This window comes from Schistocerca gregaria, chromosome 4 (assembly GCF_023897955.1).
Source record: "Schistocerca gregaria isolate iqSchGreg1 chromosome 4, iqSchGreg1.2, whole genome shotgun sequence".
Lineage (NCBI taxonomy): Eukaryota > Metazoa > Arthropoda > Insecta > Orthoptera > Acrididae > Schistocerca > Schistocerca gregaria.
In genome coordinates this window covers 466985920-467003857 of record NC_064923.1, presented here as the reverse complement: position 1 = coordinate 467003857, position 17938 = coordinate 466985920, and the positions used below count along the sequence as shown (strand labels likewise).

The window sequence follows — 17938 nt, the reverse complement described above, 5'->3', positions numbered from 1 at the left end:
TAAGTTTCTGACTACCAGTTTTAGTGGCAGTGTCACGCATTACATTCTAAAGGTCGCAGCAGTGTCGCAAGGAATGAACACATGTGGCACTCGATGCCGAATTGTCCGACGAATGGGGGTATGAACTGTGACAGTGCCACTGATGCTCCGCGAGGGATGTGTACTATGTGCCAGGTTCGGCCTCTGCTCTCGGCCTTCCTTTCACCAACAACGTAAACAGAATACTACTATGCACCACATTGTGCAAGCACTGATTACAGTCACGCATGTCATTATTAACAGTAAGAAAAGCATCAGCTATATTGGAACACAACATCGTGATTAACTACGAAGTAATAAATGACCAGCAGTTCAAGCAATGTACAGTTTAGCACAAAACTGGCGACGAACCTTCCAGAGTTTCTGTGGTGTTAGTTCTCCACTGAAACGTCGTACAGTGCACCGCGGCAAAAATTTACAAATGTGTAGACCGTCAGTGATGCACCACATTAGCAGGGTCTTGGAACGTCTGGGAAACTCCATCTATAGAGGGTTTCATAGCATCTGGCAACATCACGCGAAAGTTAGCCAAGACATCCCCAGTGGTCTAACTCTCCTCGTGTATAGCTGAAACTACTTCTGATGGTGGGATCCAGTGACGTCATAAATTTCACCCACGTCTCCAATCTGGAAATTGCTTCTCCTTTCAACAATACCATACGTGGACTTCAGTCCTGTAGCGGCTGGTTGTATGTCATGAAGCGGGGGGCGTATGTGGATAAATAGTTTGATTCTCTCCTTGTGGGATTCGACTCGCCTTCTAATTGGCGGAGGTGCGAAGCCAGCCAAGTAATGTAGTTTCTCAAACATGCTTGGTCGTAGGTTCCCACTTAGCATTCTGCAATCTTTTTGGCAGAGTTTACTTTCGTAACAAGTGCTGATTTATACGCACTGAGTAAGCATACTCGTCACTGGCAAAGCACGTTGGTAAAGCTGTGGTTTTCACAACTGATGGTTTACCTCCCAAAGTTGTGCTGGTTAAATTCTAAAGTATTTGTTTCTACCACTGATCGTCAACTTTTACTTGAACATTGTTTCTGGGTAGTGGAATCTCGATCTAGGCTGATTTTCAATTAAGTAGGATGTGCACAGTGCTGCAGTATTGTATCTCGCCATAAGGCTGTCATTTTCCTTGAGGCCTGCGGGTTCTGCAGATGAAACCAGAGTTTGGTTTAAGTTGGTTTTCTACACAGCGCATGTCCAAGCCTTTAAGACCTTCCGCAATTTTTTGACCCACCTCCATACAATGTCTATTTGTCTGCCATAAGCGTAGATTTATGTATCTCTGAGTGACACCCGGAAATTGCACATGTTAACTAATCCTTTCACGTCGTAAGGGTCACAATGATCTGTCTTTGCTTAAAATGAAGTGTCACCCCTCTATCTGTATCGTGTGGATGTTTTAGATGCTGCTGATCTGCGATACAAGTACACACGGGTGACATTCGGTTATCATCCGGATGAAGTCAGTCGCAAACTACCTTCAGCACATGTTTTCCCTGTACAACAATACAAGAGTCCTGAATCGGCCTCTGACTTTCATTTCCATAGTATGGGACTAACTTCAAAATGGTAGGTATACATTAGAGTACACCGACTATAGTGTGCACAGCATCCTCGCCATGATTGTCAGGCGGTTCATTGCAGAACAATACGTTCCAGACATTTAAAACTTAACCCTAGATTATTAAACCCTCGTAAAATTTACGGCTGGAGCAGAGCATAAAACGGGGCATTTTGTGCTTAATTTGGTATGTAACATAGTACTGGAGATCTGTTAACCGTAATCAAGAAACGCATAACCTATAATCATTTCCTTTGAACCGAATTTGGAGTAATACAATTTACGATACTTTAGTAGCAACGTAACATTCTTCTCTCTTCCCCCCCCCCCCCCCCCCCTCAGTTTAGTGTCCTTGGGTTGATGTCTTCGTATGTGTACGAAAGTTGACGAGGAACAAGACAGCTAAATGAGACAGTTGTCACTCTATATCCAAGCTTTCTGTGAATTAAAGCGAGCAACTTTGCAAGTCATAAGGCGACTCACAATACAGTTATTAGACACGTGACGAGCCACACAAGTGATTATAAACATTAGATGGAAATATGAAACCATTACTGTGCCTGAGCAGCTGCCACACGCCTTTTCATTCCATCTAGCCTCCTCCCCCTTTCGATCCGTTTCGAAATTAAATACCTGCCAGAAGGAATGTTTGTTCTGCAATTACTTTGTTTATCTGCAGTTACCCCCCTGCGTGAATAGTAATTACTCTGGTTGACAAGCTGGGACAAAAAACAAGAGCTGGCCTTGGGCGCAGTTCCGGCGGTAGTCAGCACGAACAGGCGCACAGCGCGCCGTTAACGTAAACACGCCCACGGGCGACTGCGCCCATCCGCTCGCTGCTCAACTTCCGCGTGTTGCCATGGAAACAATATTCCAGACTGCTACTACAGGCAAGGCACTGAACATGGGAAGCATAGGCCGAGCGAGTTACCGATTTTGCTCACTTTTCGCACGATTGTAGTTCACACTGTACCAGTTTTATGTAATGTTTGTGACTAAGGTCAGGGAGATGGGCATTAAACCGAAACGTACACGAAAGAAATAGTTTAGAATTCAACATTCAAAGTATATTCAGTTATAATGACTACATTCGAGAATGCCATAGAGCTGGTGAACAAAACATCAGATACACAAGAAGGACACGGTAGGTCTTGCTCGGTAAGAGAGTTCTGGTAGAGAGTACGGAGATCATTAGAGGAGAGAGGGAAGAGGAAAAGACGTCTTGCCGAGCTGAGAGCCAAAGTCAGAGAATGAGTCTGGTCGTGGGCCACTGGCAGCACGTGATTTTACTTCCACGCTCCCCATCGGGCGCTCAGACGTGGCGCGAGGAAACTGATATTCATCAGCCTACCGAAAGACAACTTTATGCTGGAGTCCTGCTTCGACCCGGCACGTACACCAAACGAGTCAGTACACAAGTAAAGGACGCGAGACCTAAGGAAGAATAGTGGGAGAGGAAAAGCGAGGAGACTGCCAAGTACTGGGAGTGATAAGTGCGAAAGCATTTTGAATTAACAATAAAATTGTCCCTGTAACCGGTTCCCCCTTTAGACATATTTTGGAATGTCGTCTCTGAAGAAAACTATGGGAACGTCAATTTCAAACTCGTGACGTCATCTCTGACTCCCAGTATAGCTTTATGCTTTACAAAGCACAGCGTCGGCGTTAGGAGAACAATAGGTGCGCAACACAATACGTTCCTCGTAAGGCCAATTCTTTGACGACTTACAGATCACATGACTAACGAGAGGTTTATGGTCTCTTAACAAGAACTTTGACTTTAATATGAATATGGTTAGAAAGGTAGATTGACAGAGGAGCCCTCTTCAATTTCCGCACAGGTGCTAATAATACAGTTCATTAAAGACAAAACGTAAGTCTCTTGCGGGAAATGTGGAAGCACTTGTGTACTTTTCGACTATACCTTATTGCGTGTTTATGGAGGAAACAGTCGAAGCTGCAACATCCACTTTTCTTATTTAACTGGTGGCATGAATAGTACATTCCATAACAGCATGCAAACTATGTTAAGACTGTAGCCTACATACGCGAATGTCAAAGTTTTTCTACGAACACTAGTGTGACAACTGGGTTTAGGTAACTGAAAACAAGGCATCAATTAAAGAAAAAAACTGGATCTTGCAACTTTTGCTGTTTTATACCTCAAACTGATTAACACAAGTTGCAGTCTCGTTATTAATCCAGCGTACTGGAAATCCATTATTTGGTTTTATTCGCTATGGACGACAGATAGACAGAAAAATCACATACTGATCTTATCCAGACAACGGCATGATGTGCTCATACCGTTTCTCAATGAACCCAACTACGTTTTCGGCTACAAACGCAATGTACCAGATCGTCAACTGAATTAGCTTTATAGTTTGTCTTAAGAGGTAAGTTATCAAATTCGCCGCATAAAATAATCTGGCAAACTCAGGCTCCAAATAGAAATATTGCGGAAAAAAGTTTCACAAAACATTGCCATTGGGTAAGCATCAGGACACAATATTACTTTCTCACATACGATTATATATTTATGTATAGAGATATATATATATACACCCAATTCTGGAAGAGGGGTTACTTGTTCCTCAGCCCACATATTTTTCAGTTTCCTTTTCTGTTGATCTCTACGTTCCGAGATACGTAGTGTATAGACAAAGTTATAGGTGTCTGCAGGAGCATCGCTAGATTCTACTGAACCAGAAAGAAATGAATGACACACGGATGTGAACCTCGGTCTGCAGCAAGGCTTCAGCGCTCTCCTATACTGCCAACATCTTCGCTCGAACGGAGTCGAAGTAGGCAAACCACTGTCACACAATCAGTCGATTGACGAGATTACACTCTGCGAATCTCCGTAGAGTTCATGTTGACAGCATATGAGCTTCTTCTAGACAACACATCAGCAAAGAAATGATGCAAAAACTGTACTGTTCCGGCATAATAAGTCGGCCAGGAACGATAGAGCAGAGAGGGCCGGGAGGCGACGGCAGCCAATAGAACGCCGACTAGGACGACACCATGACAGCAGCGGCAGCTCTAGCTAACCTCGGCCGCACTAGACGAGCTCACTACGAGAGTAGCCGTGACTTGTGATCTATATTAATTGCTTGCATGGAAATTGTGTATATCGAACGACATTCATTACTTATACATCGCCAGTTGCTTGCTACACCTCTTTGTAAAAATGCAAAGTTAAGTTCTGTCAATTTACTTACTGTAATAAAACCCATTAATATGATTGCTTGAATTATTGTCTAGCTATCCGACAAAACAGCTTCCTAGCCACCCTACATTAGATGAGTGAGCAGGATTCCACAAATACTAATACAGGAACAACACTTGTCTTCAAACAGGAAAGAGCAAAGCCATTTCAGTGATTAATCTTTAGTGCAAGGGAAAGGAAGGAAATTTAATTGAAGAAGAAGGCAGAGAATTGTAGGGAAGCGTGGAAATCAAAGAAGAGGGTAGGGAATTGAAGTAAACGTTAGGAAAAGGAAGATCAAACGTTACCACCAGTCGACAACAATGTCATTAGAGGATGGAGCACATGCTGCCATCATGGTAGGAAATAGGTCGTGTTCTTTTCGAAGGAACCAATGCCGACATTTACATTAAGCGATTTAGGGAAAACACAGAAAATTTAAGTCTGTATAGCGAGGCGAAAATATAAACAGTCGCCCCTCCGAACGCGATTCCAGTGCCGCGACTGTTTAACCACTACCTCGGTCTTTCTGCAAGGAGCGCCAGTGCAGCAAGATACACAGAACAACTTCGGGCAGGTTTAAAATGTAAGTGAGATAGGGACAGTAACGGTGTGGCTCTTCAGCCGCGCCTAGATTACTCTGTCTATAAGAACACTGGCCCTTCAAAACAAGGCTCCCGAATAGTGTCCCAGTTAGGAGTATAATTTTAGTGTCACGATCTCTCAGTAGAGATATTAGGGTTTTGTTATTGTCTTATGGAAACGATTCTTAATTCGTGAGGTCACACTGCCTCGCATTTCACAACAGTGGTGAACAATTTGTCTTTTACTACTGTAGTGTTTAGTTCTAGTTATTGCACAGCGGTTGATATTCGAAATATGGTGGCCAGAGCGCGCCTCGTTCGTTTTGACGATTCAACATCTTGTTTAGACACTTGCGCACCAAGTCTGTGGGTGAATTTAGTATGGCAAATCGAACATTCATGGGACATAATCGAGAGGTCAGTTCGTGCACAAAATCCTGCACAGGTAACACTTTCGCAATTATGTACGGCCATAGAGGCAGCATTGCTTAGTATTTCTGCTGGGAACTTTCAACAAATTGTTGAGTCAATGCTACGTAGAGTTGGTGCACTACGCCGGGATCCAATGACTTTTGTGACCTCAGTGTATAAGGGTCTGTGGGAGCTACCGGGTGACGGTGTCCTCAGTTGCTGCTACCGGCGGCCGTGTGGTAAGGCTGTGTACCACTGCGGCAGGACACCATTCCGGTGTTCTCGCGGACGGTCGCAGAACTTTCTCGGGAGCAGGTCGGCCGCCGTTTTCCGGGGCTGGTGGCCAACAAGACGAAGCCGACAGCCGGCGAGCGTGAAAGTGGCTGGCCTCAGCGACGGCGGGGCGGGCCGCAGCGGCCTGGAGAAACTGCACCTCGGCTGCCGGTGCCGCTGCCGCCGCCACGCTGCAAGCCGATCTCGCCTCGTCTGTGTCGTAACTGGACATCACACGCGCCAGTCGCCAAATCCAAGGCTGGTATTAACTGTTCAGTGCTTACGCTGCAGCCCGTTCAGCCAGAGAAGATCCGCTACAGTTACAATGTGGGCACTGCGCGGTTACTTTTCCCGCCCAGCATGGCCAGTCCCGTAACGAGGTTTTGTTTACGCCTCCCTGTTGCCGTTATTCTAGGAGACTTCAGCTTTTCAGTCAGTACTGACGGCAGTTCTTTTCTACTTCCCGGACGAAATCTGGCAACAGCTCTCTGGAATATATCGCCTTATGCGATATAGGCGCTACCGGATGTGGCACTTTGGTGTATTTCTCCGGCCTTGAGGAACCAGCCGTGAGAGGCAGACAAATTTTTAAATTTGAAAAAAGGTACGACTTGGCTTTTTTACATGCAGAAAGCACTGCAAGAAACGAATATCACCAAACTACACAAACTTTCTTAGTCAATTTTAGTTCGGAATGTGGAATCTTTTGGCAGCAAAAGATACCAACCGACGTGACAAAGTGGTTACACAATATTCGTACCACGATCTGGTTCATGCCTCTCCACTTTGCCTGTGTACCCCACCTTAATTAGAGCACACTCAGACAGAAAAAAATTTCCAGAATTCTACTCCTTTTCGATGGACTGAAACACCAATTGCCAAAATAAGCTTTAACCTGTTGAACGCTACACTGGGTCATGACGTTTTGAAACTGTGCAGCAGCCCACATAGAAAACACACACTATAGCAATTGAACGTTTTGGAAAAAAATGGAAAACTGATTTATAAGGCAGACACTGTTTCTTTAAAAACATGTAACATTTGTGTTTCGGACCTTCCTTCTATTTGTTGCTTATTTTCGTCACAATGTTTTTAGGAGGAGGATTTGTCCTCTTTCACTGATATTTTGAACTTTTGTTAATTTTTTATTCATAACAAAGCGAACAGATCAAGAATATATCTTCCATGTATCCGAAAGAGTAAAAGCTTTCGAAAAACATCAACTAAAATTATTTTTGCGTTGTTCTATTTCTGAAACAGAAACTCGCTCTCACATCCCCTGCAATCATCGGCCTCAAAGTCCAAATGACCTAATACATCCTATTTCATTGTACGTAGCATAGTCAGTGAAATTACTAAAATTTGGAGGTACATGCAGCTTAAAAAATGATGTAGATGTAGAGTACATTCACAACGGAGAAAAATACTGCGTGCACTTATTGTCTCTAGAACATGTATATTGAATTTAGGCAGACGGATAATTTTTATAGGAGTTAAATGCCTTTGTGAGAATTTAACAGGTCATCACCGACGAGTTGTCAAAAGAACAGCAACATAAATAAGTGTTAGTGAACTAATGTGTTGACGAAAGGAGGAGGAGGATGATGCAGCCATTAATGAAACGCAAGAAATATTTTCATAGAAGAGCATCAATGGCTGTGAGAGAAATCGAAATAAACTCTAGCAGCAACATGCGCAATTTCTCCATCACTATTCAATGGGAAACAAAATGAATTACATTATCTCATTGTTCGCAATAATATTCTAGCTAGAACAAATTTACAGCTGACAACTTCGAGATTAAACTGAATACCTTTATGTATTGATTTGAGACTCGCATCACATTACATGTTCTGCTACGATCAGATATGAATATGGGTGCTCTTTTAAAATCTTTACCTGCCTCAAGGAACGACTTTGTTTAAATGTTAATTTATACTCAGTGATGCCACTTTTCCATTGCATCCACGCTAATCTGACATCCACAAAGAAAAAATAAAAATAAAAAGAACAGGACAGCATGTAGAAGTAGTAAAACCGGAAAATGAGTAATAGCACTCGCTTGTAACGCTAACTGAAATAACATAGTGAATTCGCTGACACACAAAAAGCAAATGAAAGAGTTGGATATTTCATATTTTAATCCATAATCACTATTTCAATGAGCAAATTGCGAACTGTGCATGTCAGTGCCCAGCACTAAATCTCTAATTCCCAAAGCAGAATTACATCGTGAATGATCAAAAGCAACTCAAAACGCCGATTCTCTAGTCGTTGCCTGAACATCGTTGTGTCCTTTTTGTTTTGTACACAAAAAACACAAATATTTATACTGCGATTCTTAGCAATGAGATGACTGTAGCCCTCGTGTGACAGGATATTCCCATCATTCTCTACCTGTAGCAAATCCGAACACAACTTTTCACACTTTTCGACATTATGCGATGGGATCACTATTTGTAGAAAACGACAATATATTCCACGCACTCTGTGTGCTTATGCTCTTCAGCGAAATAGAAAATATCAGAAAAATGGAACAGGAAAAAGGAAACGTTCCACTGAAAGCAAATCTAAACCAGCAGAAAACAATGAAGAAAAATGACTCGGTTGCTAGTCCTGCTGGGTGGGACCTTTAGTCCACTGACAGCAGCGCAGAGAACTAGACGCCATCTTACCTGCAGCACGGAGAAGTCGACTTTGATGAGTCGCCTGGTGTTCTTGGCGTTGCCGTTCGCCACAGGCTCTTCCTTGTTTGCCTGTGGACTCTCCACAGGAATAACTGCGAACAGAAAAACAGACGGATCAAAAACGCTGTACAGACTTGCAATTTTAGAAGTTGTCTCTGCAAAAGCGACTTTATTTAGCGTGTCAGCGTTTCTGAATTTATATTAATACAGTAATGTTTATTACTACGGAAAAAAACCTAACTTGTACAAGAAGGTTAAGCGAGTTCTCATCTTACTGGATAACGTACTCTTCTAGCGGAAATATTATTTTGTGTGTTTTCATTGACACTGAACTGTTGCGAAGGAGAGTGACTCACGTTTCAGGAAGGAAGTCACAATGGACTTGACAAAACAATTTTGGATTCTATGGTAACTACGAAAGTTAAAAGACCACCAGAAAACTGTTCTGTGAAGGGAGTTTCAGTAAAATTTAAAGGAAAGCATCAAACCAGAAATAAATTTATTTACGCCTTATAAATTCTGACCATGACGAAACAAACAATAGTGCCGTAAGATAGACATTTTCGTTTAAAATCAGCTCCATTAAAGGAAACTAAAAAAATAACTTGGCCACAACACGAAGAAACAAAGCCAACAAAATTCGACTTTGGTGGACCATTTGCAGGGACTATTTCGAGACAGGCACAAACTGTCATTGGCTTTTACGCTGTTCGACACCAAAGCGAACAAAAGACAGTTTCAATATGGTGGCAGCACAATATCTGCGATAGGACTACCATCAGCTGGATACGCACCTCGCCTTAACTTACAAGGTGATCTGAAAGTGTGACCTTGACAATGTAGAGGCTACTGAACTCTCACAGTTTACAGATTTTGAAGAGCAGCGAAGAATCTGCCAATGAAATAGATACTTTGCTTGAAGATACCGGAAATGTCCAGAGACGGACACTACCATTAAAACTTGCACATCAACTAAAAAGCCACTAGTCGCACTATTTTAAATTGCGTATGAATTAACGTAGGAAAATGAATTGCCAGCTGGAAAAAATGAAAAAAAATTGACAAACACGGTCGTCGGCATACATTTGTCCCTGTTGCATCTTCAATTAAATAGAACATACGGTAAATTTAACTCCTGCACACGCTAGTGCTTTACGACGTACGATGTAGAAGCCTTCCACCCCAAACTACCCAAGTAATTTTACAGTGAAAGTAGCTCCAAACTGGTAAATTCCAGACTCGAGTGTGGAAGCCTTCCTACTCCCACATGTATGCTTAACACTGGTACTTCCCGAACTAGATTTCACAGTGCGGTGTAATGACCATTGTTCAAGGATCGTGCTTTATTTTGAAAAACAAAACAACTGTAATTATAAGCACAAACCTGTCATTTCGCTGAACAAGGAAAGAAAAGCCGATAAGACGAAAGGACACGGGTCTCCTGAAACGTTAAGTCTTTACAGTTGCGGCACGTTGTTTGTGTTAGCCTTATGAACAAGCAGTTACACTTCATCTGTAAAGACATATTGGACTGCTTCGGACATTGTGGACTAAATTTTTTATAGTAAGAAAGGCTACACGTAGAAGACAATAAAAAATTGGTAATCTCATACTTATCGTTCACAACATCCATGAGTCCGTAGGCAGGGCGGTCCACGATGATGCCGCTTTACACGATGAAATTTATTTACACCGACAGACTCTAGAAGGCTGCACGGGACGCCGAAACAAATATTTTTCGCTAACGTAATATTTCCCTACGAAAATTTTTTAAACCGGTAGAAGGAGTTTTCTCTGGATGAAATAAACTATCCTAACAAACTCTGGGATGTAGCACGGAACAATATAAAGAGACTATCTAACGTTTTCCTATGGCGACAAGAAGTAACACAAACAAGTTTTAACACTTTATTACCAAGAGACAAAAAATTATATCACCACAATTACTTCAGTTAGAGGAGAGGTTTAAAATGGCTCCACTGACTTGTAAACAAAGGTTGCTGAAGTGGGTCATGTTCTGATTGACACAGCCGAAAGACTGCAGGAGAGTCCGTAATTGCTGTTGCCACTATCCGAAAAACCTCGTTTTCTGAATGAACAGGGGTTTTGTAAGCGAGGTTTCCCATCTCTCGTCACACTAAAAAGTACAGAGATGTAGGTTTTCCCTCTTTTTGTTCATTTTTTTCGTGTTCTCTTTCTGTGTGGTTCCCCATTAATTTTGCACCCTTTTACTTGGACTAATGACACTGTAGTTTGGTCCCTTTACAAGCCATATCAATCAACCAACAAATCGACCCACTTCTCTGGAAACTGTCCGTTCAAGAATCGACGCACAGGACGAGGGAAAGGTGCCGGCGCCCTGTCATTCTGGAACCACATAGCGCCGTCTTGTAGCGAGTGGCACGTCATCCAGCAACTCTGGCATGAAAATTGTAATAATGTCTGTCATTCATTGGCCTAGGTAGGGAATATGGTCCAATTAAACAGTCACCAACAATATCTGCCCACATATTCACGTAGAACCACAATTGATGAGCGCGAGTAAACGTAGCATGCGGATTAGCCTCACTCAAAACAAGCGTACTGTGGATATTGAAGACCCTATTATGCCCGAACGTCGCTTCATGTGTAAACCGCACACAAGACGAAAATCTAGAATGCATCTGACACTGTTTAACGTACTACTGCAAAAAGCGTGCTCTGAGGGGATAATCTGTTACCAAGTTGTGGTCAAGCTGTAAGTTAAATGGATTAACAATTTCTCATGAAGGTCGTGTCTTACAGTCGTCTGATTAGTTTCCATGTTGTGTGTGCAATTGCACAAATACTCAAAGCGATTACTTCCTCAACCGGATTAAAAAATGTTCACAGCTAATTATGACAGAGAAAAAGGTTTGTTGTCCTATGCGACCTCCCAGAATGTTGGTTTAAATAATTTTCACCCTGCACACTCCGTAAGGTACCTTATAGTGTGTGGCGGAGGGTACTTTATCACTACTACTAATCTCCTTTGCTGTTCAAGTCAACAGCTCGCAGGAAGAACGATTGTTGGGAAAGCCCTCGTGTGAGCTCGAATCTCTCTGATTTTACATTCGTGGCCTTTTCGCGGGATAAACATCTGATGATATACGTATGTTGGAATGTACTTCACTGAAATCTTCGCTACAGATACTGAGCCTTGCGCGTGACCCGATATCGACTCTGGCACTATTTGAACCTCTCTGGTTGCACTGCCAAGTTGCGGCTTCTCTGGCATCCCTTGTGGCGCTTTTGCAACAAGGCGGCGAGCACTTAGTGCGACGACAGCTCGCACCTGGGCTTTCTGCTCAGTGGGTCGTTGGCTAGAGATCGGCTGGGAGATGGCGATCATTCTACATAGCAGTGCTTAGAATCGTGGCTGGTGCTGAGATGTTGCGATGGGCTGCTCCCTGTGTCTGGATCGTTGGTGTTTACTTTGCGGACCGTGCCTTCTTCTACTGAGAAGATGGGGGCCTTCCTCTCTCTGCGAGACGACGAGGCCACACACTGCAGCTCTGTTTGGTGAGTTTCCAGCTGCCTTCGTCGGTGGACGTGGTAACCTGCGTTGCCCATGACTGGCTCCAGCCTAATGCAGGAAACACCGTGTGCTCCATATTTTTCCGGCATTAATGTGTTAGTAGCGGTTTGCTAGAAAATCCATTTCTTTCTACATTAAGTGTCGTTCGTGCCCGATCATTCTACTGGCTGCAGTTTGGACAATGCATTACACGTGGATCAGTATCCTGAACGTTATTTAGGCTGACGCTAATTTGCAATTTTCGCTTTGCACCGTTGGTGCGTTTAATTTGTAAACTTACGTATTGTGTGTTCCTGAAGTTAAAAACTCCCTCTGAAGTTCAACACTTGTGCTCTATTTCCTGCTATCTGATTTGCGTCCTGGGTGTATGTTTTAGAATACATATTGGTTTTGCACTCTGTTCACGAAAACTGGCAGTACAGCCTTCTCGTAATTTGCAAGTTTGTGGCCTAGTATAATGGTGTCTTCTGTCTATTTACAGTAAGTCAAAGTTTTATTTAATTGTAATTTGTGCTACTGATGCGTGTATTAAGTGATCTAAAACCAGCTTCACTGTATTTGAGTATTTACTTTGGTTTAGTATTTTTGTGTGTGTGTGTGTGTGTGTGTGTGTGTGTGTGTGTGTGTGTGTGTAGGGGGGGGGGGGAGAACTTCCTCTGCATGTTCACACGCCACTGTTCTTTTTAAGGGGGGCTGCGTATGGTTAGTAATTCTCTATGAAAATCTAATTTGTATTCTATACGTTCTAGAATTTGTTCTGGAGCGAATGACCGCCTAGGCTGCTTGTTAATAATTGGAAAGTTAGTTTTGTTACAGATTCTGCTTCACGGATGTGCCCAGTTTAATTTTCTTTAAGGTATTTTTATTAACATCCTGCTCTCCGTTTCACAAATCTGTACAGATTCTTGAGCATCAGCAATCTCTCAGGTGTTTATTACAGAAACTGTTGCTGTAATCTTTCTTAAATTCTTACTCATTTAAGAGAATCTAAAGATTTATTTTCAGTTTGCTGATCCTTGCAATTAACAGTTTCCCCATTGTGGTAAATAAAGAATTATATTGGTAAATTATTTTATTTACGCTCGGTAACTTATCCCTCCCATATCCTAGCTCCATACCAGTTCAGGTACAATTTGCAAGAACGAAATATTTACAGAACACTCTGGCCGTTATTGGGTTGAACACCTCTCATGCATTACTGGTCTCTGTCAAAGTTCGGCAGAGGCGAAAGTAGCATTTGGCATTCCTGTCAACGGACGACTCACATCTATACAAACACAAAATAATCGCAAAAAAACTAAGAAAAGTGGAAGAGCAACCCCTGGCGCACAGACTGGCACCTGATCGCATATAAATTTAATGGCTTGGGCATAAATTGGCTGAAAGATCAGATATTCTTCGGCTGTATCCTGGCCAGTCAGTCACTGAAATCAATCACAGTTTCAAATATATAAGCATGGAGGACACACAAAAATGATCAAACACCAGTATAAGGTACTATAAAAAGAACGTTGTGTCGTGTAAAGACTTACTCTCAAAATTTCGAGAACTGTCTAGACGAAACAAGGTATACATCACTGGATATACTGTGGCGAACGAAAATCTGTCTTAGACTGGGATTAGAGCTAAGAGTGCCTGTGTACCGCGAGCAATCGCGTTAACCCTTTAACTATTTCCGTAACTCTTCTGGACTATAGTTTCATTACACTGATGCTTGCAGTGATCACTTCCGAACGCTAAAATCAGGAGTTTCCCCATGGCGTGGTTTATAGCATTCTCGAATTTTTTTTTTACACACAAAAACAATATAAATATGCTGCTAACGGATAGGGCAATGTCTTGGTCAATAATAATCGTCGTGCCCAACACTTGTGGCATTACGGCGAGTCCTCAGTTATACCCTGAAGCTTGTGTACTTGCTCTCCGTTCTACTCGGGTGAAGTACTCTGACAAGTCGACTCTCCCAGCGTACGCAGACGGCGAACCCACAGATGACGTCATAGGAACCGCTGGAGAGCTTGAGTCAAGTATACGGTAGAGATGGGCAAACACTCATTCTTGGGAACTAGTTCACTGGTGATCGCTCTTTTTTGGGAACCATTCATTTTTTCTCCTTCACCATTTTGGCATGGTATATGGTGTATATATAGAGACAGAGAAAAACTGAAAATTAGTAACATAGGTGACTGAAGATCGAAGGCGCCAAGAGGGGGCACGCCTCCGCCATGGAGTACAGAGTTTTTATTCATTACAGAATTCTCACGCACTTGAAGTAATTTTCGTGATTCTGCAAAACCTCTCGTTTAGCCAACTGTAGCGCTGTGTGGTTGATCGCGGTTAAATAATATAACGTTGCGCACGAAAAGCCGCCCCGAGTACAGAATACTCGCAAATTACGCACGATTTGTTGACCGCTACGAGCAGAAAAGATAAACATGTAATAATAAGGCAGGAAAGATATAACAAATAAGCTAATGAAAACAACTTTGGAACAACAGATGACAATTGGTGGGCGACAATGAGCAGTCTACTACTCGGGGCGATTGTAGAAGTTATCATATTCTCTTTACAAAATGTGACACCAGACAATCGATTACGGAGTGCGGGCTTCATTCGGTTGTTAGTTGACCTGCCTTCTATAATAATGAACATCCTGTTTTACCTTGGATTAAAAAAAAAAAAAGGAAAAAAAAGGAAGATGGCCACTCGTGTGTGGTGTGCTGACTACCTTTGCATGTGTAATAACGAAAAAACTTGCTTTTTTTGTCTTCTGCTCTTTATTGAAATAGTGAAATAAGCTGATATGGGGGTTGGGTTACCTGAAAAGTTCTATGTATTACATACCACGTAATTTTCATGTAATTTGCGTAATTATAAAATACATTTTAATTGCCGGTCGTGGACGCTGAGTAGAATACGAAAAGAACCAGAAGTTCAGAGTTCAAAAAAGGTTTGAAACGGATCTAGAGTGGGCGTGCTCAGCGAACGAAACGAACTACTACTACTACTGCAATTCAACACTGAACTAGATAGGAGCAGTCGGCAGTGGAACTGCGACGACTGGCAACGCGAAGAAGGACGAGTCCGGCCGAAGGAGACCGAGACAGAGACAGAGACAGAGACGGGACCGGGACCGAGGCGAACGAGGCCGACCGACGTGCCGTTGCGAGAACGAGACCGACGGTTTCCCGTTGCCGGGAACTCTAAGTAGAAAGCCGCGACCGAAGTGGACTATGAAAGACTGTTCCTTAGAATTCGTTCCCCGCTCCTTCAATTCATCTTAGTGAACCGTTCCTTTGGACCCGTTAGTTCGCGAACGACCCATCTCTAGTATACGGACCTTATTCCTGATCTCTGCTACCCGTATATCAAGCGTTACTGAGGGTGTGTCCGCAGTAGGCGGCGAAACGTTGGGCACAAAAGTATCCATCAGGTCACAGCATAAATCTAAGCAAATCGATGACTCCCAATAATTTTCTTTGGAAATGACTTGTCGGAAACTAGTTGCCGACTGGTAAACACGCGTTACTCTCGCCTGAGGCCTTGAGGTGGGCGACAGCGCGTGCTTGCGGCGGACCCTTGGTACGCGCTCCGCGCTCCAGCGAACTGCAGGAAATGTACTTCACGCGGCGACACGACACGACGCTCCAGGCCGCGCGACGTCGCCGTCCTGCTTGCCTGCGGCGCGCTCGTCGGCCGCAGACGATAAGCGACGGCTGTCACCTGCCCACAAAGCCGTCCCCGTCCGCGACGGACAAAGGGCTGAGGCGCTCCGGCTGTGACGCCGCTGTCGCACGGGTAACGAGCGCGCTCTCCAAACCTTCCCTTCTCTTTCTTCGCGCCAGTGCTTTTCATTTATTATTACTATTATTATTGAACGTCTTATCCGTTTCATCTGCAACTTTTTATGTTTTACAGTAACAATATTGCCTTTTTCTTTGGCCTTTATCCCACATCTACACGGATTGGTTAGTTAACTTTGATTTTGCATGTTAATGGTACAAGGTGGCTAGATATCCTTCGCTGTCGCTACATCTGATGTGGTGATGATCAGAAACAGCATATTCTAAGGAAAGGCCACTTACAGAACAGAAACGTATACACCGAAACTGAACAAAAATACGTAACTGTGATCTTCAGTCTGATCACTTGTTTGATGAAGCTCTCCACATTACTCCGTGCAAGCCTCTTCATCCCAGATTCATTACTGTAACCTACATTCTTTTGAACCTGATTATTGTATACATTCCTTAGTTTCGCTCTACGATTTTTACACTCCCCTTCCCACTTCCTCCTATACTAATCAGTTGATCCCTTTTATACCTTAGAGCGTGTTCCTTCTTTTAGTCACATTATGCCATAAATTTCTTCTCTTCCCTGTTCTATTGCACACCTCTTCATTAGTTAGGCGATCTACCCATCTAATCCCCAGCATTCTTTTGTAGCACCACGTTTCAAAACTACTGCTCTACGTTTCCCCGAACTGTTTGTCGTCCATGTTTCACTCCCATACAATGCTAGATTCCAAACGTCTTCAGGAAAGAGGTCTTAAATTTATATTGGATATCAACCAGTTCATCTCTTCAGAAACGGTGCTCAGGTCATTACCCATCTACATTTTATAACGTTTCTGCACTACTGGCCATTAAAATTTCCACACCACGAAGATGACATGCTACAGACGGGAAATTTAACCGAAAGGAAGAAGATGCTGTTATATGCAAATGATTAGCTTTTCAGAGCATTCACACCAAGTTGGCGCTGGTGGCGACATCTACAACGTGCTGACATGAGAAAAGTTTCCAACCGATTTCTCATACACAAACAGCAGTTGACCGGCGTTGCCAGGTGAAACGTCGTTGAGATACCTCGTGTAAGGAAGAGAAATGCGTAACATCACATTTCGGACTTTGATAAAGGTCGGAATGTAGACTATCGCGTTTGCGGATTATCGTATCGCGATATTGCTGCTAGCGTTGGTCGAGATCCAATGACTGTTGGCAGAATATGGAATCGGTGGGTTCAGGGGGGTAATACGCGACGCCGTGCTGGATCCCAAAGGCCTCGTATCACTAGCAGTCGAGATGAGAGGCATCTTATGCGCATGGATGTAACGGATCGCGCAGCCACGATTCGATCCCTGAGTCAACAGACGGGGACTTCTGCAGCAGCACGGACAGGAGCGCCGGCGATGGTGTACTCAACGACGAACCTGGGTGCACGAATGGCAAAACGTCATTTTTTCCGAGGAATCCAGGTGCTGTTTACAGCATCATGATGGTTGCATCCGTGTTTGGCGACATCGCGGTGAACGCACACTGGAAGCGTGTATTCTTCATTGCCATACTGGCATATGACCCAGCGTGATGGTATGGGTGCCATTGGTTACACGTCTGTCACCTCTTGTTCGCATTGACGCCACTCTGAACAGTGGACGTTACATTTCAGATGTGTTACGACCCGTGGCTCTACTCTTCATTCGATCCCAGCGAAACCCTACATTTCAGCAGGATAATGCACGACAGCATGTTGCAGGTCCTGTACGGGCCTTTCTGGATACAGAAAATGTTCGACTGCTGCCCTGGCCAGCACATTCTCCAGATCTCTCACCAA

At 43.4% G+C, this 17938-nt stretch overlaps 1 protein-coding gene across 4 annotated transcripts in view; it reads right to left on the bottom strand.

The window, feature by feature from the left end:
- LOC126268077 (protein spire) overlaps positions 1–17938 on the bottom strand; it is a 731327-nt gene that overhangs the window by 93510 nt on the left and 619879 nt on the right. For all 4 annotated transcript variants that reach the window (XM_049973536.1, XM_049973539.1, XM_049973537.1 and 1 more), the window contains one exon: positions 8758–8861. In XM_049973536.1, the coding sequence (XP_049829493.1) occupies positions 8758–8861 (104 nt within the window). The remainder of the gene's footprint in view (positions 1–8757; positions 8862–17938) is intronic.